Source organism: Falco biarmicus, chromosome 4, assembly GCF_023638135.1.
Source record: "Falco biarmicus isolate bFalBia1 chromosome 4, bFalBia1.pri, whole genome shotgun sequence".
Classification (NCBI taxonomy): Eukaryota; Metazoa; Chordata; class Aves; order Falconiformes; family Falconidae; genus Falco; species Falco biarmicus.
In genome coordinates this window covers 86898972-86914171 of record NC_079291.1, presented here as the reverse complement: position 1 = coordinate 86914171, position 15200 = coordinate 86898972, and the positions used below count along the sequence as shown (strand labels likewise).

The 15200-nt window shown below is 53.2% G+C and overlaps 2 protein-coding genes across 5 annotated transcripts in view; one reads left to right on the top strand and one right to left on the bottom strand.

Moving 5' to 3' along the window:
- CASKIN1 (CASK interacting protein 1) overlaps window positions 1-2258 on the top strand; it is a 33903-nt gene extending 31645 nt beyond the window's left edge. Inside the window, exon 21 of the mRNA XM_056338312.1 lies at window positions 210-2258. Coding sequence (XP_056194287.1) covers window positions 210-306 — 97 coding nt within the window. The 3' untranslated portion in view covers window positions 307-2258. The remainder of the gene's footprint in view (window positions 1-209) is intronic.
- A 424-nt stretch (window positions 2259-2682) lies between these two features.
- TRAF7 (TNF receptor associated factor 7) overlaps window positions 2683-15200 on the bottom strand; it is a 35976-nt gene continuing 23458 nt past the window's right edge. For all 4 annotated transcript variants that reach the window (XM_056336544.1, XM_056336545.1, XM_056336547.1 and 1 more), the window contains 15 exons: window positions 14630-14663; window positions 13148-13331; window positions 12298-12432; window positions 11120-11337; window positions 10481-10554; window positions 9424-9472; window positions 8782-8909; window positions 7612-7694; window positions 7149-7188; window positions 6621-6737; window positions 5348-5470; window positions 4449-4568; window positions 4098-4229; window positions 3734-3853; window positions 2683-3486 (listed from right to left, as the gene is read on the bottom strand). In XM_056336544.1, the coding sequence (XP_056192519.1) occupies window positions 3472-3486; window positions 3734-3853; window positions 4098-4229; window positions 4449-4568; window positions 5348-5470; window positions 6621-6737; window positions 7149-7188; window positions 7612-7694; window positions 8782-8909; window positions 9424-9472; window positions 10481-10554; window positions 11120-11337; window positions 12298-12432; window positions 13148-13331; window positions 14630-14663 (1572 nt within the window). In that variant the 3' untranslated portion in view covers window positions 2683-3471. The remainder of the gene's footprint in view (window positions 3487-3733; window positions 3854-4097; window positions 4230-4448; window positions 4569-5347; window positions 5471-6620; window positions 6738-7148; window positions 7189-7611; window positions 7695-8781; window positions 8910-9423; window positions 9473-10480; window positions 10555-11119; window positions 11338-12297; window positions 12433-13147; window positions 13332-14629; window positions 14664-15200) is intronic.

Below are 15200 nucleotides of genomic sequence, written 5' to 3'. Positions count from 1 at the left end.
GTGCGTGTGTGCTGGGGGCTGCCCTGGAGAGGGGACACTGAGCTGGAGCATCCTGCGGCTGGGCTGGCCCCAGCCATGCAGTGGCCCTGGGGAGGGGACGCTGGGGCCACGGCGCTGAGCAGAGCTGGACGTGCGGGCTGTGGGGCAGGGGGGCCGTGCAGTGCCACTGTCCCGTGCGTGGCACTGACTCATCCCCGCCACTCGCCCAGCTCGGCCGTGGAGTCAAAGAGCACCGTGAGCATTTTGGACGACATCGGCAGCATGTTCGACGACCTGGCGGACCAGCTGGATGCCATGCTGGAGTGAGGGGCGCCAGGGCCCCGCGAACCTCAGGGCTTACGTGGGCACAAGGGCACAACGATCCACGACCCCCCGGCCCCACCGCCCTCCCCCCGTCCCCCTTGTACAGCCGTCCCCTCCTGGACATCCCGTCCCTCGGGGTTTGCACAAAGAAGAAGATACCTCAGGATTGTGCTCACGGACTCGGCGCCGGCTCTGGCAGGACTCCCTTTTGCAGAAGCAAAAAAAAAAACAAAAACAAAAAAACCAACAGAAGAAACAAAGCAACACACCCTGGACCGAAACACCTCCCTGCCGGGGCTCCGGGGGGTTTCTCGCCCTACCTGCCCGGTGGCCGTCGCTGTGCCCATGCCCTGCCGGCCCCGGTGCCGCGCGTTGCCGCGGCCCGAATGTAGCACAAGCCCTGCCCGGTGCGGTGGCCCCGGCGGTGCTGGCTGGTGGCCGTGCTGGTGGCGGGTCCGGGTGGGCAAATGCACTTGGGTTTCTTTTCTCCTCTTTTTTTTTAATTTTTCCTTTTTAATGGTTCTTTCTTTTTCCGTTGTTGTTGGCTGGGGATGGGCAGGGCGCAGGATCGCAGCAGGCTGGGGGCTGCCCCAGGGAGGGATGCTGCTGCCCGAGGGGCACGGGGGCCCAGCCGTGGGGCTCCCCTTCGCCAGGGCTTCGCCTCGGCCACGGGGTTTGGGTGACGGTGGTGGCAAAGCGGGGAGCGAACGCCCCGTCTTGGGGCCCTCGGCGGCGCGGGCGGGGGGCAGCGGGACGTGCCCCTGCCCGGCCCCTCCCTGCCAGGGGAGAGGACGGTGATAAGCTATAAAGAAGTATTAATTTATTGGAGGGGAAGAAAAAAAAAAAAAGATATAAACCAATTTCCCCCACCCCAAAAAAAATAAAAAGAATAAACTTTAACAAATATATATTTAAAAGATTTAAAAATATTAGCAATTATATATAAAGCAGTTTAAAAGAAATCAAGAGAAAACTGGATTTTAGCTTGAGAAAAACTATTAGATTATACTAAGCTGTGTGTCTTGTGGCAAACTCATTCTAAGAGTAGCACAATATTTACCTTTTCTCTGGGTGGAAGGTACGTGCAAGCAGTTCTGTTCGGGTCTTTCCGTTGGGATTCAGTGTCGCGTCTTTATTTTTACACCGTTAAGAACTCAAAGGATGTGCCTTGTTTTATGGAGGTTTTTGTTAATTCTTATACTGGAGGTGTTTCATTTCTGTTGGAGTGTCTTCAGGTTCTGGTTTAATTTTTTTCTTTTTAAGCATTTGTTTGGTGTGCGCGTGTGTGGGGGGTGTGTGTGTGTGCACGCGGGGGTGCGTGTGCTCGCGTGCGTTCTGCGGGACGCACCGCTGTATATTCATGTATAAACTGGAGTTGGAGTCTGGTTCAGTCGCTTGAGTCCTGATGAATGCATTTTTTGCTTGTGGTTTCAAAACGAAGTGTTGCTGTTCCTTTCTTTTCTTGAGACGTACAGAGTGGTCTCTCCCTTCGCCTTCCTCCTTCCCTCTCCCCCCTTCTCTCTCCCCCGCCGCCCCCTCTCTCCCGTTGTGGTCGCTGATCCAGATGTGTTTGGCACAACTTTGAAATTTCTTTTAAAAAAAAAAAACAACAAAAAGACTTTAAAAATAACAAAAAAAAAAAATCACCCGCCTGAAAATATCTGTTGAAAAGAAAAAAAATATGTATCTAAAAAAAAAAAATCCATAAAGTTCTACATGATGGATATATACATATATATATTTTTTATGATTAAGTTATGGACTCTGTATCGTATCCCATCTGTCAAGCTATGCATCTTGGTGCTTCTCCCTGCTCTTCTGTGCTTAGATTTCACCTCTACTCGTCTTATTCTTCCTATTCTGAATAGTAGATGGCTCGTGATGCTGTGAAGAAGTTTGCTCCTATACGAAGTCTGGCAACAAATATTTAAAGAAAAATAAAAAAATAAAACCCCTGCCACGCTGCCACCACTGTCTGTGTCCAGAAAACATCAGCTGGTACGTGCAACGACTCCCGCTGCGCAGCTGGGGCTGGGGCTGGCGGGCGGCCGGGGCGGGTCCCGGGCCGTGCTGGCACCGTGGGCACGGGCTCTTCGGTGTGGTCGTGTCTTGCTGCGTGGTCTGAGGCCGCCCTTGGGGTGCCCCTGCCTGGGCCAGGCTGGGTGCCGGTGCTGCAGGGTGTGTGGCAGCCTGGCTGGCTGGGAACTGCTCTCTCCCCAGAGGTGCCCAGTCCCTGCGCCCCATTTTTCACAGCAGTGCTGTGGCCGTGCCCGCCGCTCCGGGGTGGCCAAGCACAGGCTGGATGCAGGAGCTGCCGCAGGACCCGTGCTGGCCGCTGGCTCCCCCAGGAGCCTGCAATAACTCACGCTGGCCAGGAACAACTCTTTCCACTTTTATTGTCAATGAAGAAATAATCAAATCTATATTACAATCTTAAAAACAGTAGAAAATGTGAGTAAAAATGCAACGGAGGGTTTTTCTCTTTAATGTGGAGACCATTATTACAGGGTGGTGAACAATGGGCTTGTGTTATTTGAGAACTAGCTGTGGCATAAAAATCGTACCTGGCTACTCAAGAAAACACCTCTTCCCAGACAGATCAGCCTGACATCTTGGCAGTAAAATTAAATACTAGAGACAGAAAAGGTTCGGGGTCCCAACCCAGGGCAAGGCCTAATGCTCAGTTCTACCATTTACAAGGGGACCAGCCTCCCAGCGTCACCTCCCCGGCCCGGCTGGCTCACAGGCTGAACTGTTCAGTCCCATCACTGGCCAAGGCTGCACTGCGTCTGCACCGGTGCCCCATGGGGCTGCCCAGCTCCGCCCAGCCCTGGCCCCACAGGATGCTCCCCAGCTCGGGGGACGCAGGCAGAGGAGGGCACTTGGCTGTGCAGAAGGTGCTGGCACCAGAACGGCTTCCTCTGCATTTCCAAACACGTATGGCGGATCTGAGGGAACATTTGGAGCATCCGTGGGCCAGAGCCATCCTGAGAGCTGCCAGCCGTGGTCCTTGCGGGTGGGGGAACCGGCTGATGGGCAGCAGCAGGCAGTGGTCGGTGCGGAGAGGAGCTGCAGCAGTTACTTCATAGTGGTGTTAGTCACCCAGCAGGCCGACGGAGGGGAGGAGTTTTTGGTCTTTCAGTGTGCAGGACTAGTGTGGCACTCTCGCTAGCACGTCCAGACCTGCGGAGAAGAGACAACAGGAACCCATGGCAGTGACTTCTGAGCAGCTCTGTGGGTTTCTCTTCACCCCCTTTGGAGCTTCCCTTTGGGCCTCCAACATCCACAACACCCTCTGTCAGGATTTAAACCTCCCACCCATTGAGAACCATCCTCTTGTTTCTTTGAAGACACCTCCTAACTCCTTTAATGCCCTAGTTCTAGTACTGGAAGAGACCAAACCAACGTTGAGAAGCCTGAGGAAACTGACCTTTACAGTGCTGTCCACGGCGCCAGAGAAGAGGCGGCCCCTGGAGACTGCGAGGGCGGTGACGCTACCCTGGTGTCGCAGCAGCGTCTGAGTACAGATCATGTTGTCCATGCTCCACACCTGTGGGCACAGGGGAGGGTGAACCAAGTGGACAGCACGGTGCTCTGGCACAACCCCGAGCACTGGCAAGGAAGGGGGCATGCCGCGTGCCACGCCACGTGCCACAGGGTTCAAGCCCGGGGACAGAAATTAAATACGAGGCCCTGTGGCATGCAGGGATGAGGAACCCCTGTCCTTCCTTCCCTCAAGGCTGTCTGTGTTTTAACAAACACACAGATGCAGCTGCACAGCCCCAGACACGTACCCTGAGAGACCGGTCATACGATGCACTGAAGACTTTGGTTTGATCCGGCGTGGAGATGACAGCGAGGGCATAGACTGTACCCACGTGCCCGGTCAGCGTGCGGACTTGTTCCTTTGTCTCTATATCCCAGACCTGCGGGAGGAGCGCAGGGCTCGGAGATGGCACTGGGCTGCAGGCCACCAACTTCTCCTCCAAGAGGTGCTTCCACCTCCATGCGCACTTCTAGGGTGGGTGCTGTGCACCCACGCTCCGTGTTTGCCATAAAGGGGACAGGCAGAGCCAGGTGCCCACCTCCTTGCCCCTCGCCCCCTGCCTCAAGCCGACAAATGCATCAAACCCCACAGCCCTTACATGGATGAGGTTCTCGTAGGTGCCACACACAATGTGGTGGTTTGTCACAGCGATGGAGTAGACGCTGCCTCCTGACGTCTGCAGCACGTGGACACACTCCAAGTTGCGGATGTCCCAGATCTGAAAGAGATGCCGAAGCAAAGGCAAGATGAGACCCGTGCAAGGACTCCTCTCCAGGAGGGAGCTCCCTTGAAGCAATTCTCCAGCCCCATATGGAGTCAGCCTGGCTCCCTGTGTGCCCAGATCACATCTTCAAGGACAAATCTGTCCAGCCAGAAATGTTGACTACTGATTGAGCAAAGCTGCGCAGCTTTGAACTTCCAGGCTGAAAAAGTCACACCCTTTGTGTGTGACTACGCACACACATGTGCACACACAACCCAGTCCTTGATAGCACTAAAAACTGATGCAGACAAATTATCAGGGATTTATTAACACTGAGGAGGGCAACTTCAAATTCTCTTTGTGTCTCCCAGATGCTGAGAGGTGAACTATTCATCAAAGCCTGAGCCAACACAGATGAGGGCATTTTAGAAACCACATAGAGATTTATGGTAACTCTGCAGCCAGACAGTGACCTTCTCCTCTTATCAGCAGCACTGTCAGCGCAGATAACGCTGCGGCAGCTGTGGAGGCAGCATGAGGTGCCACGGCTGCGAGGCCGCGTTTTATCTTAGCGAGCATCCTCCAGCAGCTGCACTCCCAAGGACCAGGCAGAGCCCAGCCTTTGTGCCTGCAAAGATGCAATCAGCACAGTAAAATCTAGTGTGTCAGCAACACTACAGCAGTGCTTTCACATCCTAGCAGCTACCTTTTGTCCTGCTCCACCTACCCATGCTGCAGAATACAGACAGACAGAGGCTGATGGTTTACAATTGCCACGAGTCTCAGGGTCCCACCTTGATTGTTTGGTAAGATCCGCTGTAGAGATAGTTTTGAGAAGCCACCAGCGCTCGCACCCAGTGATTGAGACCTGTCAGCTCCTTCTTCAGTTTGAGCTCGGTACCTACAATATCCCAGACCTGTGGAAAGCACCAACACAGACAGACAGGAGAGTCTCAGTGGGACCGGGCAGCGATGGGGCAGAACAGGTCAGCCTCTAGCTCGAGGCCAGGTGCTGCCCAGCCAGCCAGCACAAGGCCCTAACAGCTCACAATGGGGAACCTTGGGTTGGCTCTCCTCCCCGGGGGGGAATCGCCTGGACCCACTGACTTGCAGATAAAACACACAATAACTATGCTTAACAAACATGTTCCCTGGGGACCTGGGAGAGCCAGCTTGGAGACTGCATTATCCCTGGCAGAGCCACAGGCTTGACAAACTTAAAACCAGATCTACAGTAAGAACTGCTCTGGACTTCCACTCCCAGCCTGCCCACAGAAAGCTCCATTCCCACAGCTCCCAGGAAACCGTGGCCAAAACCCCCAGCACGCAGGGACTGACAGAGCTCACCCATCTGAACTCACCACTCCAAGCAGCACTGCTGGCCTGCTTGGCTCATCTGGCAGAAGGTGGCTGAAGACAACAAAAACAAAAGGCCCCAAGTTCTTCTTCTGCTTAGTGCCATCTCCTTGCTCTTCCAGCCCTGAGTGCTCCTCTAGATAACTGAACCACTCCAGGCCCCAGATAAAGAAAAGAGCATGCACCCTCTTACAGATGGACGGTCCCATAAGCCTCTCACCAGGAGCTGGAAGCAGAAGCAAGGGAATCTAGCCAAGGCTCTAAAGGGCAACTTGCAAAGCTGTTCCCTGATTTCTGCATGCTTTAGGTACAGGATGCAGATTCAAGAACCTTTGGAGGGGGTTTCAAAACAGGCAGCCTGAATTCCCAGCCAATTCTGGACCCCAGACCAATTCCAAATGGTCTGAGTAGGTCTGTTGGAGGCCCAAGGACACACATACTCAGGAACTGCCATGATACTCCACTTGCAGTCTCAGGTTTTCACAGTTAGTAGAAACAAAATCCCAGAACATCTTTTGGTTTCGGCACAGAGCACGGGCTAAACCTCTGCAGCACTGGCTGCTCTGTGTAGCTGTGCTTCTTCTGTAGAGCTCAGAAAAGCATAGTAACAAGGTCACCTACAGACCAAAATGCCGCTTTTCTTCTTGTTTGGATACTGCTGCTAACAACTGGTCCCCAACCAGACCGAGAGGAGTCACCCCAGAGCTCTACCTTGATAGCTTTGAGAGAGCCGCTGAACAGCATGTTGTGCGAGGAAACCAAAGTGCAAACAGGATTGTCATGTGCTCGGATCGTGTTCACTTTCTGCAGGTTTTGAATATCCCAGACCTGCAAAGGAGGAGAAGAGTGCCCATGAGGGCATTGTACCAAAGCCCTTCCTCTTTGCCTCTGGAGGCAGGCAATCGCACACAGGTAAAAACACAGGCCCTTTTGTACGAGCCACTATCCTGGCCTGATCAGGACTGACCACCCTGCCCCAGCGCCAAGCACCAGCCTCCTGCTCACCACACTGGAGCAGGAGCGGGAAATCCAGCCTGCAGGGAACACCCAAATCCAACCCATGAGAGACTTGGCTGAAGGCAGTGGGTAAAGTACACACGGGTTATCAGTCTTACGCCACTGGCAGCTGAAGAGCCTTATAGAAAAAGGGATGCAGGTCCCTGCTCTACACCAGCCTGAGGCTGGCCGGTAGATCTCACATCCCAACTGCGAAGCAGAGCAGGGGTCCTGGGTACTCACAATTATGGTGCAGTCAGCAGAGCCGCTGTACAGCTTGTTCCTGTAATGTCACCAGAAAACAAAAGGAGGTCAGCAAGGGAGAGCAACGCATGCAGGGTCCCAGCTCGTTCCCAGGCACCGTGCTGGGCGAGGAGCTGCACTCCCACGGCCTCGCTGGGCCAAGACTAAATACACCAACGCCTGGAGCGGAGCCCAGGTCTCGTGGGGAGGCCAGGCTGGATTGGTCCTTTGAGCAGGAGGCCAGGCACCCTGCTGGTGACGGGGGAAGGAAGCCAGGACAGCAGAGGAGGCCAAAGAGATACTCGCTTTGTCGATTTTTCAAGAGCAAAAAGAGGCGAGATGTGCCTCTCATGCACAACCTTGGCATGTCGAGGACCAAGGATGGGAATCAGAAGGACACGCTCAGGAGCCCCAGTGCTCTCCCCCTGCTCTCCTGCAGGGTCAGGCGCCCCTCTCCACTCACCCCTGGATGCAGAGAGCCAGTACAATTCCATCATGACCCTCCAAGGTCTTTTGGCACTTGTATGTAGTACAGGTATCCCACACCTAACAGGAAACACAAGTCAGCAAAGGGTCACACGCCGGCAGACAGAGCAGCTGGGGTCCCGGCCAGGATGTCAGCAAAGCCACAAAAGCACCGAAACAAGGAAACAGGCTGTCACCTGGGCACCTGCCTTCCGGGCTCCCAGACAGAGATAAGCTTGTCTAGGAAAGGAAATTTACTGCAAAGGGTCAGGTTGAAGTTAATGAGACACTGGACAGCAAAGCAGCACGCTTCAGCCCTCTCCAGCTCTGCCTTTCACAGCCCAGGCCAGCAGAACACAGGGATTCGGAGAAAGGAGCTCTCAGACTCCTCCTTTAGCAATTCACACCCTGCCCTAGGGCTCCAATGGCACAGCACAGCCTCCTCTGCCACTGCAAAGGTTTTCCCCACTGGGCACACACCACTCTCTCAAGAGGGAACACAGGAACATGGTGCCCAGAGGACCCAGGACAGGGGAGAGAGCTGTTTTCTTTCAATAAAGTACAGCAATGCCCATTTTCTTCTGCGTGGCTCTTGCTGTCGCTCAAAGACCAAAGACTCAAAGACTAAACCAAAGCTCTGCTCCCGGCAGGGCTAGTTGTGGTAGCCCACGTGGCTCCCCAGCCCAGCCAGCAGCCACCAGCAGCCAGTGCGGTGACACTGGGAACTGTTGTTTAGGTTGCAATGGAGCAGTGCTGTCAGTTCGAGTTACTGAAAACAGGACAAAGAAAAACAAACACGCCATAAAATGGAAAAAGGACACATCTGATCAGGGAAAAATATTTTTTTTCTAAGATGGCTTTTTATAACAAGGGAAAATAAAATCAGAAGCCAAATAGGTTTGAATGCCCTAAACACCATATAAAGCAAAACCACCAGCAGCAGGAAGGAGATTCTAATCAGGGCTTTGCAAAAACCACTGTTTCTTTCTCAATCTCACTATCACATAACATTTCCTTACAGAGAATTTTGCCCAGCTATAATTGCAAAGAATCATTTAAGATTCTTTGGGAAGTGACATCCCCCCACCCCCAAACTGCAACTCCACTTCTGTCCCACCTGAAGCACATTTTCAAATGCAGAAGATATACAGAAGAGGCAAGCTCTTACCTTAATGGTTTTGTCTGAAGAGCCACTGAAGAGCAAGTCTCCTATGGAGTAAACGCACAAACACCAGACAGGGCCCTGGTGTCCCACAAAGGTCCCCTTGCACTTGAAGATCTGCTGAGGATCATAGGCTACAGAAACAAGAGGGCAGGTGAGAGGTGGGAGAACAGTGCTGCGCCATGTCACGCTGAGTTCGGAGGGGACACAGCTCCCTGCACTGGCCTGGCAGGTGCTCCTTGCGCTTCACGTTGTTGCAGGCCAGAAGGAACTGTGAGACCCTCCCAGTCTGGCTGGAAGATTTTGTGTCCCACCCACGCTCATTGACTTAACGCTTCGAGCTTCGGGACTCATCTCCCTAATGCAGTTCCCAGGCTGGACTTAGGGAGGCCAGAGATGCAGAGCCCATCTGACATCCCTCCCCAGCAGCTAATAACCCTGCAGCGCTGTGAGTTCCCCTTCAGCCAGTGCTTCTGGCAAACTCTCCCACCAGTATTTTCTTCCTGCAGCAGCGCTGGCCCTGTGAACAAATTACTGCTGCACCCAAAGACAACTGTTACTTTGCGTATCTGTGACCTCACCTAAAAGGGCTCATTGGGACATCACCCCAAACCCAGCCTGAGAGGAAAAAAGCACATGCATACTCACATCCAAGGATGCCCATGTTGAGCCGAGCATTAATGTGGGAGAGCTCATCCTGAAAAACAGAACAAACTGCATGAGCTGCGGAGCCATCAAGACCAGCCTGCCTTCTGGGCAGGGTTTTAAGACTGCCCCCTCCACTGCTAAAACCACCCCTGCCTTTGGACAGGTCTTGACTCCCTGTGAAGGCCCTCCCTCCGCAGCTGACTCATGCTCCCATCAGGAGTCCCCTGCTCTAGGACTCTATGCTTACACCCCTCAGTCACCTCCCTCCAGAGACCACAGGGCTCTGACAGCAACTCACACCTGCACTCAACTCTTCAACATTCAGGCAGGCACAGAAATACCTTTCAGAATATACTGTCCTTGCTCTGCCATTCACCAGACTGCTAAAAATAATCAAATCGGTTATGGGGACTGCTTGCTCAGCTGGGCTTTTGAAGCCCACCTTGCTGGAGAAGAACTGGAAGGTCTTTTTGTAGTGTCCTTCCACAGTCCAGTCCCTACTGCATCCATGGGGATGCTTAGGGAAACCAGGTACAAGCAGTGGGATGCAGTCTGCCTGAACTAGGGAGGAATGCCTATCCAGCATCAGTGCTTGAATAATGTCCAAAATCATGAGACAGCTCTCACTCCCAGCTTGTTAGCAGGGATCTGCTTATCTTCCCACTTCCTTTGCAGGCACGGAGAAGGGCATATTGTCCCTGTATAAAAGGTACAGGAGTGCTCAGGCTTTGGAGCAGAGGGCTCTCTCCTTGCTGCAGGGGTCCTTTCCTCTCTTAATACATTTCCAGACCAGCAAGAGGCTGAGAAAAGGCAGCAGAACCAGTTAAAAAGGCAGCCCAGATGCAGTGACCAGAACGTGCTCACTGAGCTGCCTTTAACTCAGCCAAGGGGAAACCTTCACCCAGACAAACACAAACCAAACCTCGGGTGAGCCGTGCCAGCAAGCAGGAGGGAACCACAAAGACTTCCCCCACTGCAGGAGAAACCTAACTAGTAGTGGAGCCAGCCAACTGCACGCGATCCCTTACTCCGCCCCAGGGCCCAGCCCCCTCCTCACATTCAGCATGGAGGCATCCCTGCGGAATTCCATCAGGTCCTCACTCAGCTTGCTCTGGTTCTCGTCCAGCACATCTATGAGAGATGGACAGGCCCATAGTCACGCAGAGTCAGCGACAGCATCCAGGGGAGCAAACAGAGATCACCCACTGCCACCCAGCCTCTGAACCAGGCGAGGCGGGAGCAGAACACACTGTTGTTATCAGCAGGGAAAAGCAGGAGGGTGACTGCTACTCAAATGCAAATTGTACTTGGATGCTGAAGACCCAGCAAATTTTGGAGGCAGGACAGGGCTAGGCACAGCAATGGTGTCCAAGAAGCATGCTCGCTCCAGGACGGCTGCATTGTTGGCTACTCAACTTGCTGATTATTAGTGGGGCCTGTGCCCATGGACTTCACAGAAATAAGTCACAGGACTTGCAATGTGAATGGTGACTGCAGGATTAAGGTCCCGTGATGTTCTGGCAGCAGAGAAGTCAATGGAACCCCTATTTGTTCCTCTGTAAGGAATATCTGAACCTCCTGAAACCTACTCAGCACCAGTTTAAAAACTGGAATGAATCCTGTAATGCGCCAGCCTAACAGAGAGCTGCCCTGTCCGTAGAGCTCTGACCACAGCGCTTGCCTGGTGCAGACTCACCAAATTTAAGCTCCAGGTTCTTCTCCAGCTGGTCAATTTTCTCTGAGAGCTTCCCCAGCATGGAGCGCAGGAAGGCAATTTCTTGGTCCTTCTGGGCCATCGCCACCTGCATCTCATGGAAGCGATCATCTGTCTGCTGCAGGAATTCCTTCAGACCCTCAAACTTGCACGTTTCCAAGTGGGTCTCATAAGTGTCTTGATTTCCTATGAATGTACACCTACAAGGGAAGGCAAACACTGGCTGAAGCAGGGCTCACACTGGAGACCTCCTTGCTCAGCTAGCTCCTCAGAGGGAAGTCTGAGGACTGCGTGGGCCCCCAGCTGCTCTGCTCCTCCTAACAGGAGCAGTGGCAGTGCAATTCACCATCCCGCTGGGTGCAGGCAACTTGCAGGGCAACACAGGTGGCCAAGCAGCTCCCATTCTTCAGGCCAGGGCACTGGCCCCAAACTGAATTGTCTGTCTGACTGTCTGTCTGTCTAGCTAGTTGCAAGGAAAAGCAGATCTTGGGCAAGAGACAGATTGTGGCGTCAGTTCATGCGCTCACCAGGAGCCCAATCTAAGAACTAGCAAAACTAATGGAAAAAAACTGCAGCTGACCTCAGCAGACACTGCCTTGGGCCTGCAGCACGGCAAGGAGTCAGGGCTGCTCTGTCAGGACTTGCCTTGCTCTGCTTCTGCCAGGACATCTCCCCCTGGAACAGTAACCTTAGCTGTGCATCCTGCAGGGAACCCCCAGCCCGGGCTGCACTCCTGCTCGGGTGACAACCAACCCTCTCAGGCTGATCAGCACTTCCCTTGCCCTGGGAGAAGGACTGGTCTGAAAGTCACTGCCATGGTGCTCGAATTATTCTTGTACTCATCCTCCTCCCTGCATGGCCCTGGCCACATCCACTGCTCTGACTCTCCTCCAGCTGTTTCTTCTGCCTACACACCTCACCCTCCTCCTCGGCGGACAGCAGGGCTTACAGCTGGGCAGTGTGACCTGCCTGTTCTCAACATGAGGCTTGGGGGCTGCCTTCTGCAAGCCCTGCAAGCCTCCTTTCAGTCTCAGGCCAGTGCACAGGACAGGGTAGAGCTGCTCAGAGTCCAGGGGGCTATCTCAAGGCTGAAGTAACCAAAAAGCAGCTCAGAAATGAGCTCAGTACACCCTTCTCACTGAAAAGCATCAGCTCCTTACCCGTATTTGGAGTGGGGACACTTTATGTGCTCGCACTCTTTCAGATGTGCCTCCAGGTTCATTTTCAGGAGAGGTGGGCAGTTTGGGTTATTGGGGCAGCGAACTGGCCTGTAATCACAGCTGCTTTCATGATCTCTGCCCATGGAGAGAAGCAAAAGGAGGGAAAATCAGCGATAAGCAAAAATTAATGAAAACAACACAGATCCGTCAGGAAAGGAGCAAACCAGCCCTGTGAGACTGTCAGGTGATCGAAAGCCTCCTGTTCTAAGACTGCAATTACAGCTTTGAATTCTCATTTGGCCAGTAAATTGAGAACAATAATAAGCCACATTTACGCAGGGAATATCTGCTGTAGCTGATCGGCTGAGCCTTCAGGCAGCTATCAGCCACAGGCAATAGTCACGTGATACAGTGAATGCATTTAGGATGGGGAGGGAGATAAGATTTCAGATTCCTGGGATACATTTAGGATAACTCCTCTTACAAAAGAATCCCAAGGTCTCTGCTTGACCGTAGCCACAGTTTTTCAACCCAGTTGGGCAGGTGGCTGCTTTCACAGTGTATCCTCTGGCCCAATGCTGAGACACCCAGGTAAGCTGCAGGCAGAGAACAGCATCCTTTCCCTGAGACCAGTCCCATCTGCCACCACCCTAAGACTGAGACCCAGCGGTAAGAATTGTCCCTTCCAGTCACCCTGCTCATTCCCACAGCCCTGCACGCCCCAGAAGAGGACTGCTGGCAGGACCTGCACTGTCCCCAGGAGCCGCAGGGCAGCTCAAATACAACAGCAGATTGCTGGTGGTGGAGCCCTTTCCCTGGAGAGGCTGCACGCTGCTAACAAGCCACTTACTTCCTGGCACTCAGTTTAATTGTAAACGGACATCCACGGGGGTCCACCTCGAAGGCAGCGGGCTTGCTGCTGGCTGCAGGCCGGCAGCCATACTTGCAGTGAATGAAGAGCTCCCCGATCTGCTCAGCCACCGCAATGTTGTTAACTACTACGGTCAGTTTGGCATTGTCCACGGGGCACTTCTCTGCCAGGTAGGGAAGCAAAAGAGAGTGTCAGCAAGAACTGAGACACTGCAGGAGCATTTCCAAGAGCCTCTGCGTGGAGATTTTATTCTTTTGCATTCTCTGGCCGAGATGGCCAACTCCCAGATGGGTGGCAATGGACCCAGCCATGAATATTCATTCACAAAAGGTCCGCAAGTGCTATCTCTGATTTGTTTTGGGGCTTGGTGAAAAGTTAGTTTATGTTAATCCATGATAATTTGAGCTAGCTGCCAATCAAAGAAGGCCACGCTAATTGAGACTACCTTGTGCTTATTGGAGCCTGAGAGTATTCACAGGCAGTGACCGCAGCCTAGCAGATGCCCCATACATAACCTATTCCCCCCTCAGGTCTGGGGCCCAGCTCCTCTGCTGCTGGCAGGGTGCTGCAGCCCAGGGATGCTGCAGCAAAGCAAAGACAGGAGCTCTGAGGGTAGGAGCAAAACTGAGCAACTCAGAATTGCAACTGCAAAGCCTTTTGATACAAATCTGTTGGTTGGGATAGATACAGCACAACATGGTTATGGGGGATTAGCATGCAAAGCAGAGGAACACCTCACATGTGGAAGATGAACATCTTAAAGCAGGAAGAGCTGCTGTTTTGCTGGACTCCCTAGGGAACCTCCTCAGGGCTCGCTGTTCTGGTAATACAAATGGCCTGGCTTTGTGCTGAACGGCTTTCCAAAAGGGGCACAGGCTCATGCTGAATAAAGTCCTTTTTGTAGTGCAAAGTCTAAACCAAGCAGGAGCTGGTTAGGCCAGGCCAGCAGCCAGGCGCTTGGGCTCCATCAGGTTTCTGGAAGAGCTGGGTGAGCTAAAGCAGCTCTGTGTGCTGCTGTGCACAGGCTCAGCCAGCGGCCAGAGAGCTGGCACTGACGGGATGGGGGAGGAGGGGTTTGATGGGTCTTTGCCAAACACAGCCCCCTATTCCTTAGACAGGCAGCCACAGAAAGCTTTCTGTCTGAAATCAATGGGTCAGCTCTGGGCGAGACATGTATTATCCTGGGATTATCCATTGCATATTCCAGGATTTGAGAACATCCTGTGCCCAAGAGCCAGGCCCAGCCCTCCAGTGCCCATGCTACAGCGTTTACCATCAGAGCTCGGAGCTGCAGAGCCACCCATGCCCCAGCCCTTCACTGCTGCAGTGGCAGCCTGTGACCAGCAGCTTGTTTTAAGACCTTCAGAGATCTTTCTGCGGGTTTCTTGTTAAGCGAAGGCAAACAAACCAGAAAATAACAAGCGTTTTGGCTGCATCACACAAGTGTAGTTCTGTACTCACCAGATGTTAAGGCACATCTTCTGCAAAATGTGTGCTGTGGAGACAAAGAGGAACAGCAGTGTCAGCGTAAACAATATTGGACAAATTATTCCCTGTGGCTAATGATGAGAAAGGTGGGAGATACCAAAGCCTGTGGCTCAGGGGCCTCAGCAGCTGTTCTGCTGCTTTATAGCTCAGCATGCTCTTGAGTCTGCACCACAGGGCAAAAACCAGCTGCTTGCTCAGGCAGCTAAAAGTGCAACATGGGTCCTGTCGGGTCCTGCTCCTGAAAAGTATTAAGCACGTCATTTGAAGCTTTGAGGGTTCTGCCCTGTTCAGGCTCAGGCCACGATCAGGGTGCAAGCCAAAGCCATGGACATGTTCTGCAACACTCCGATATTCCCACCTTCCAACTCTGCATGGGGCTTCTCTGCTTCACCCTCCACTTTAGTCCATGTCATTCCTCTCATTTCCCTGAGAATTCCTCAAGGGGAAAAGCAAGGGGAAGCCTGGCCTCTCCCTGTGCTTGGCCAGTCAGCCCACCACCTATATCCCTCCATAGCTCTTCTAACACAGTCGAAGCTGTCCTGCT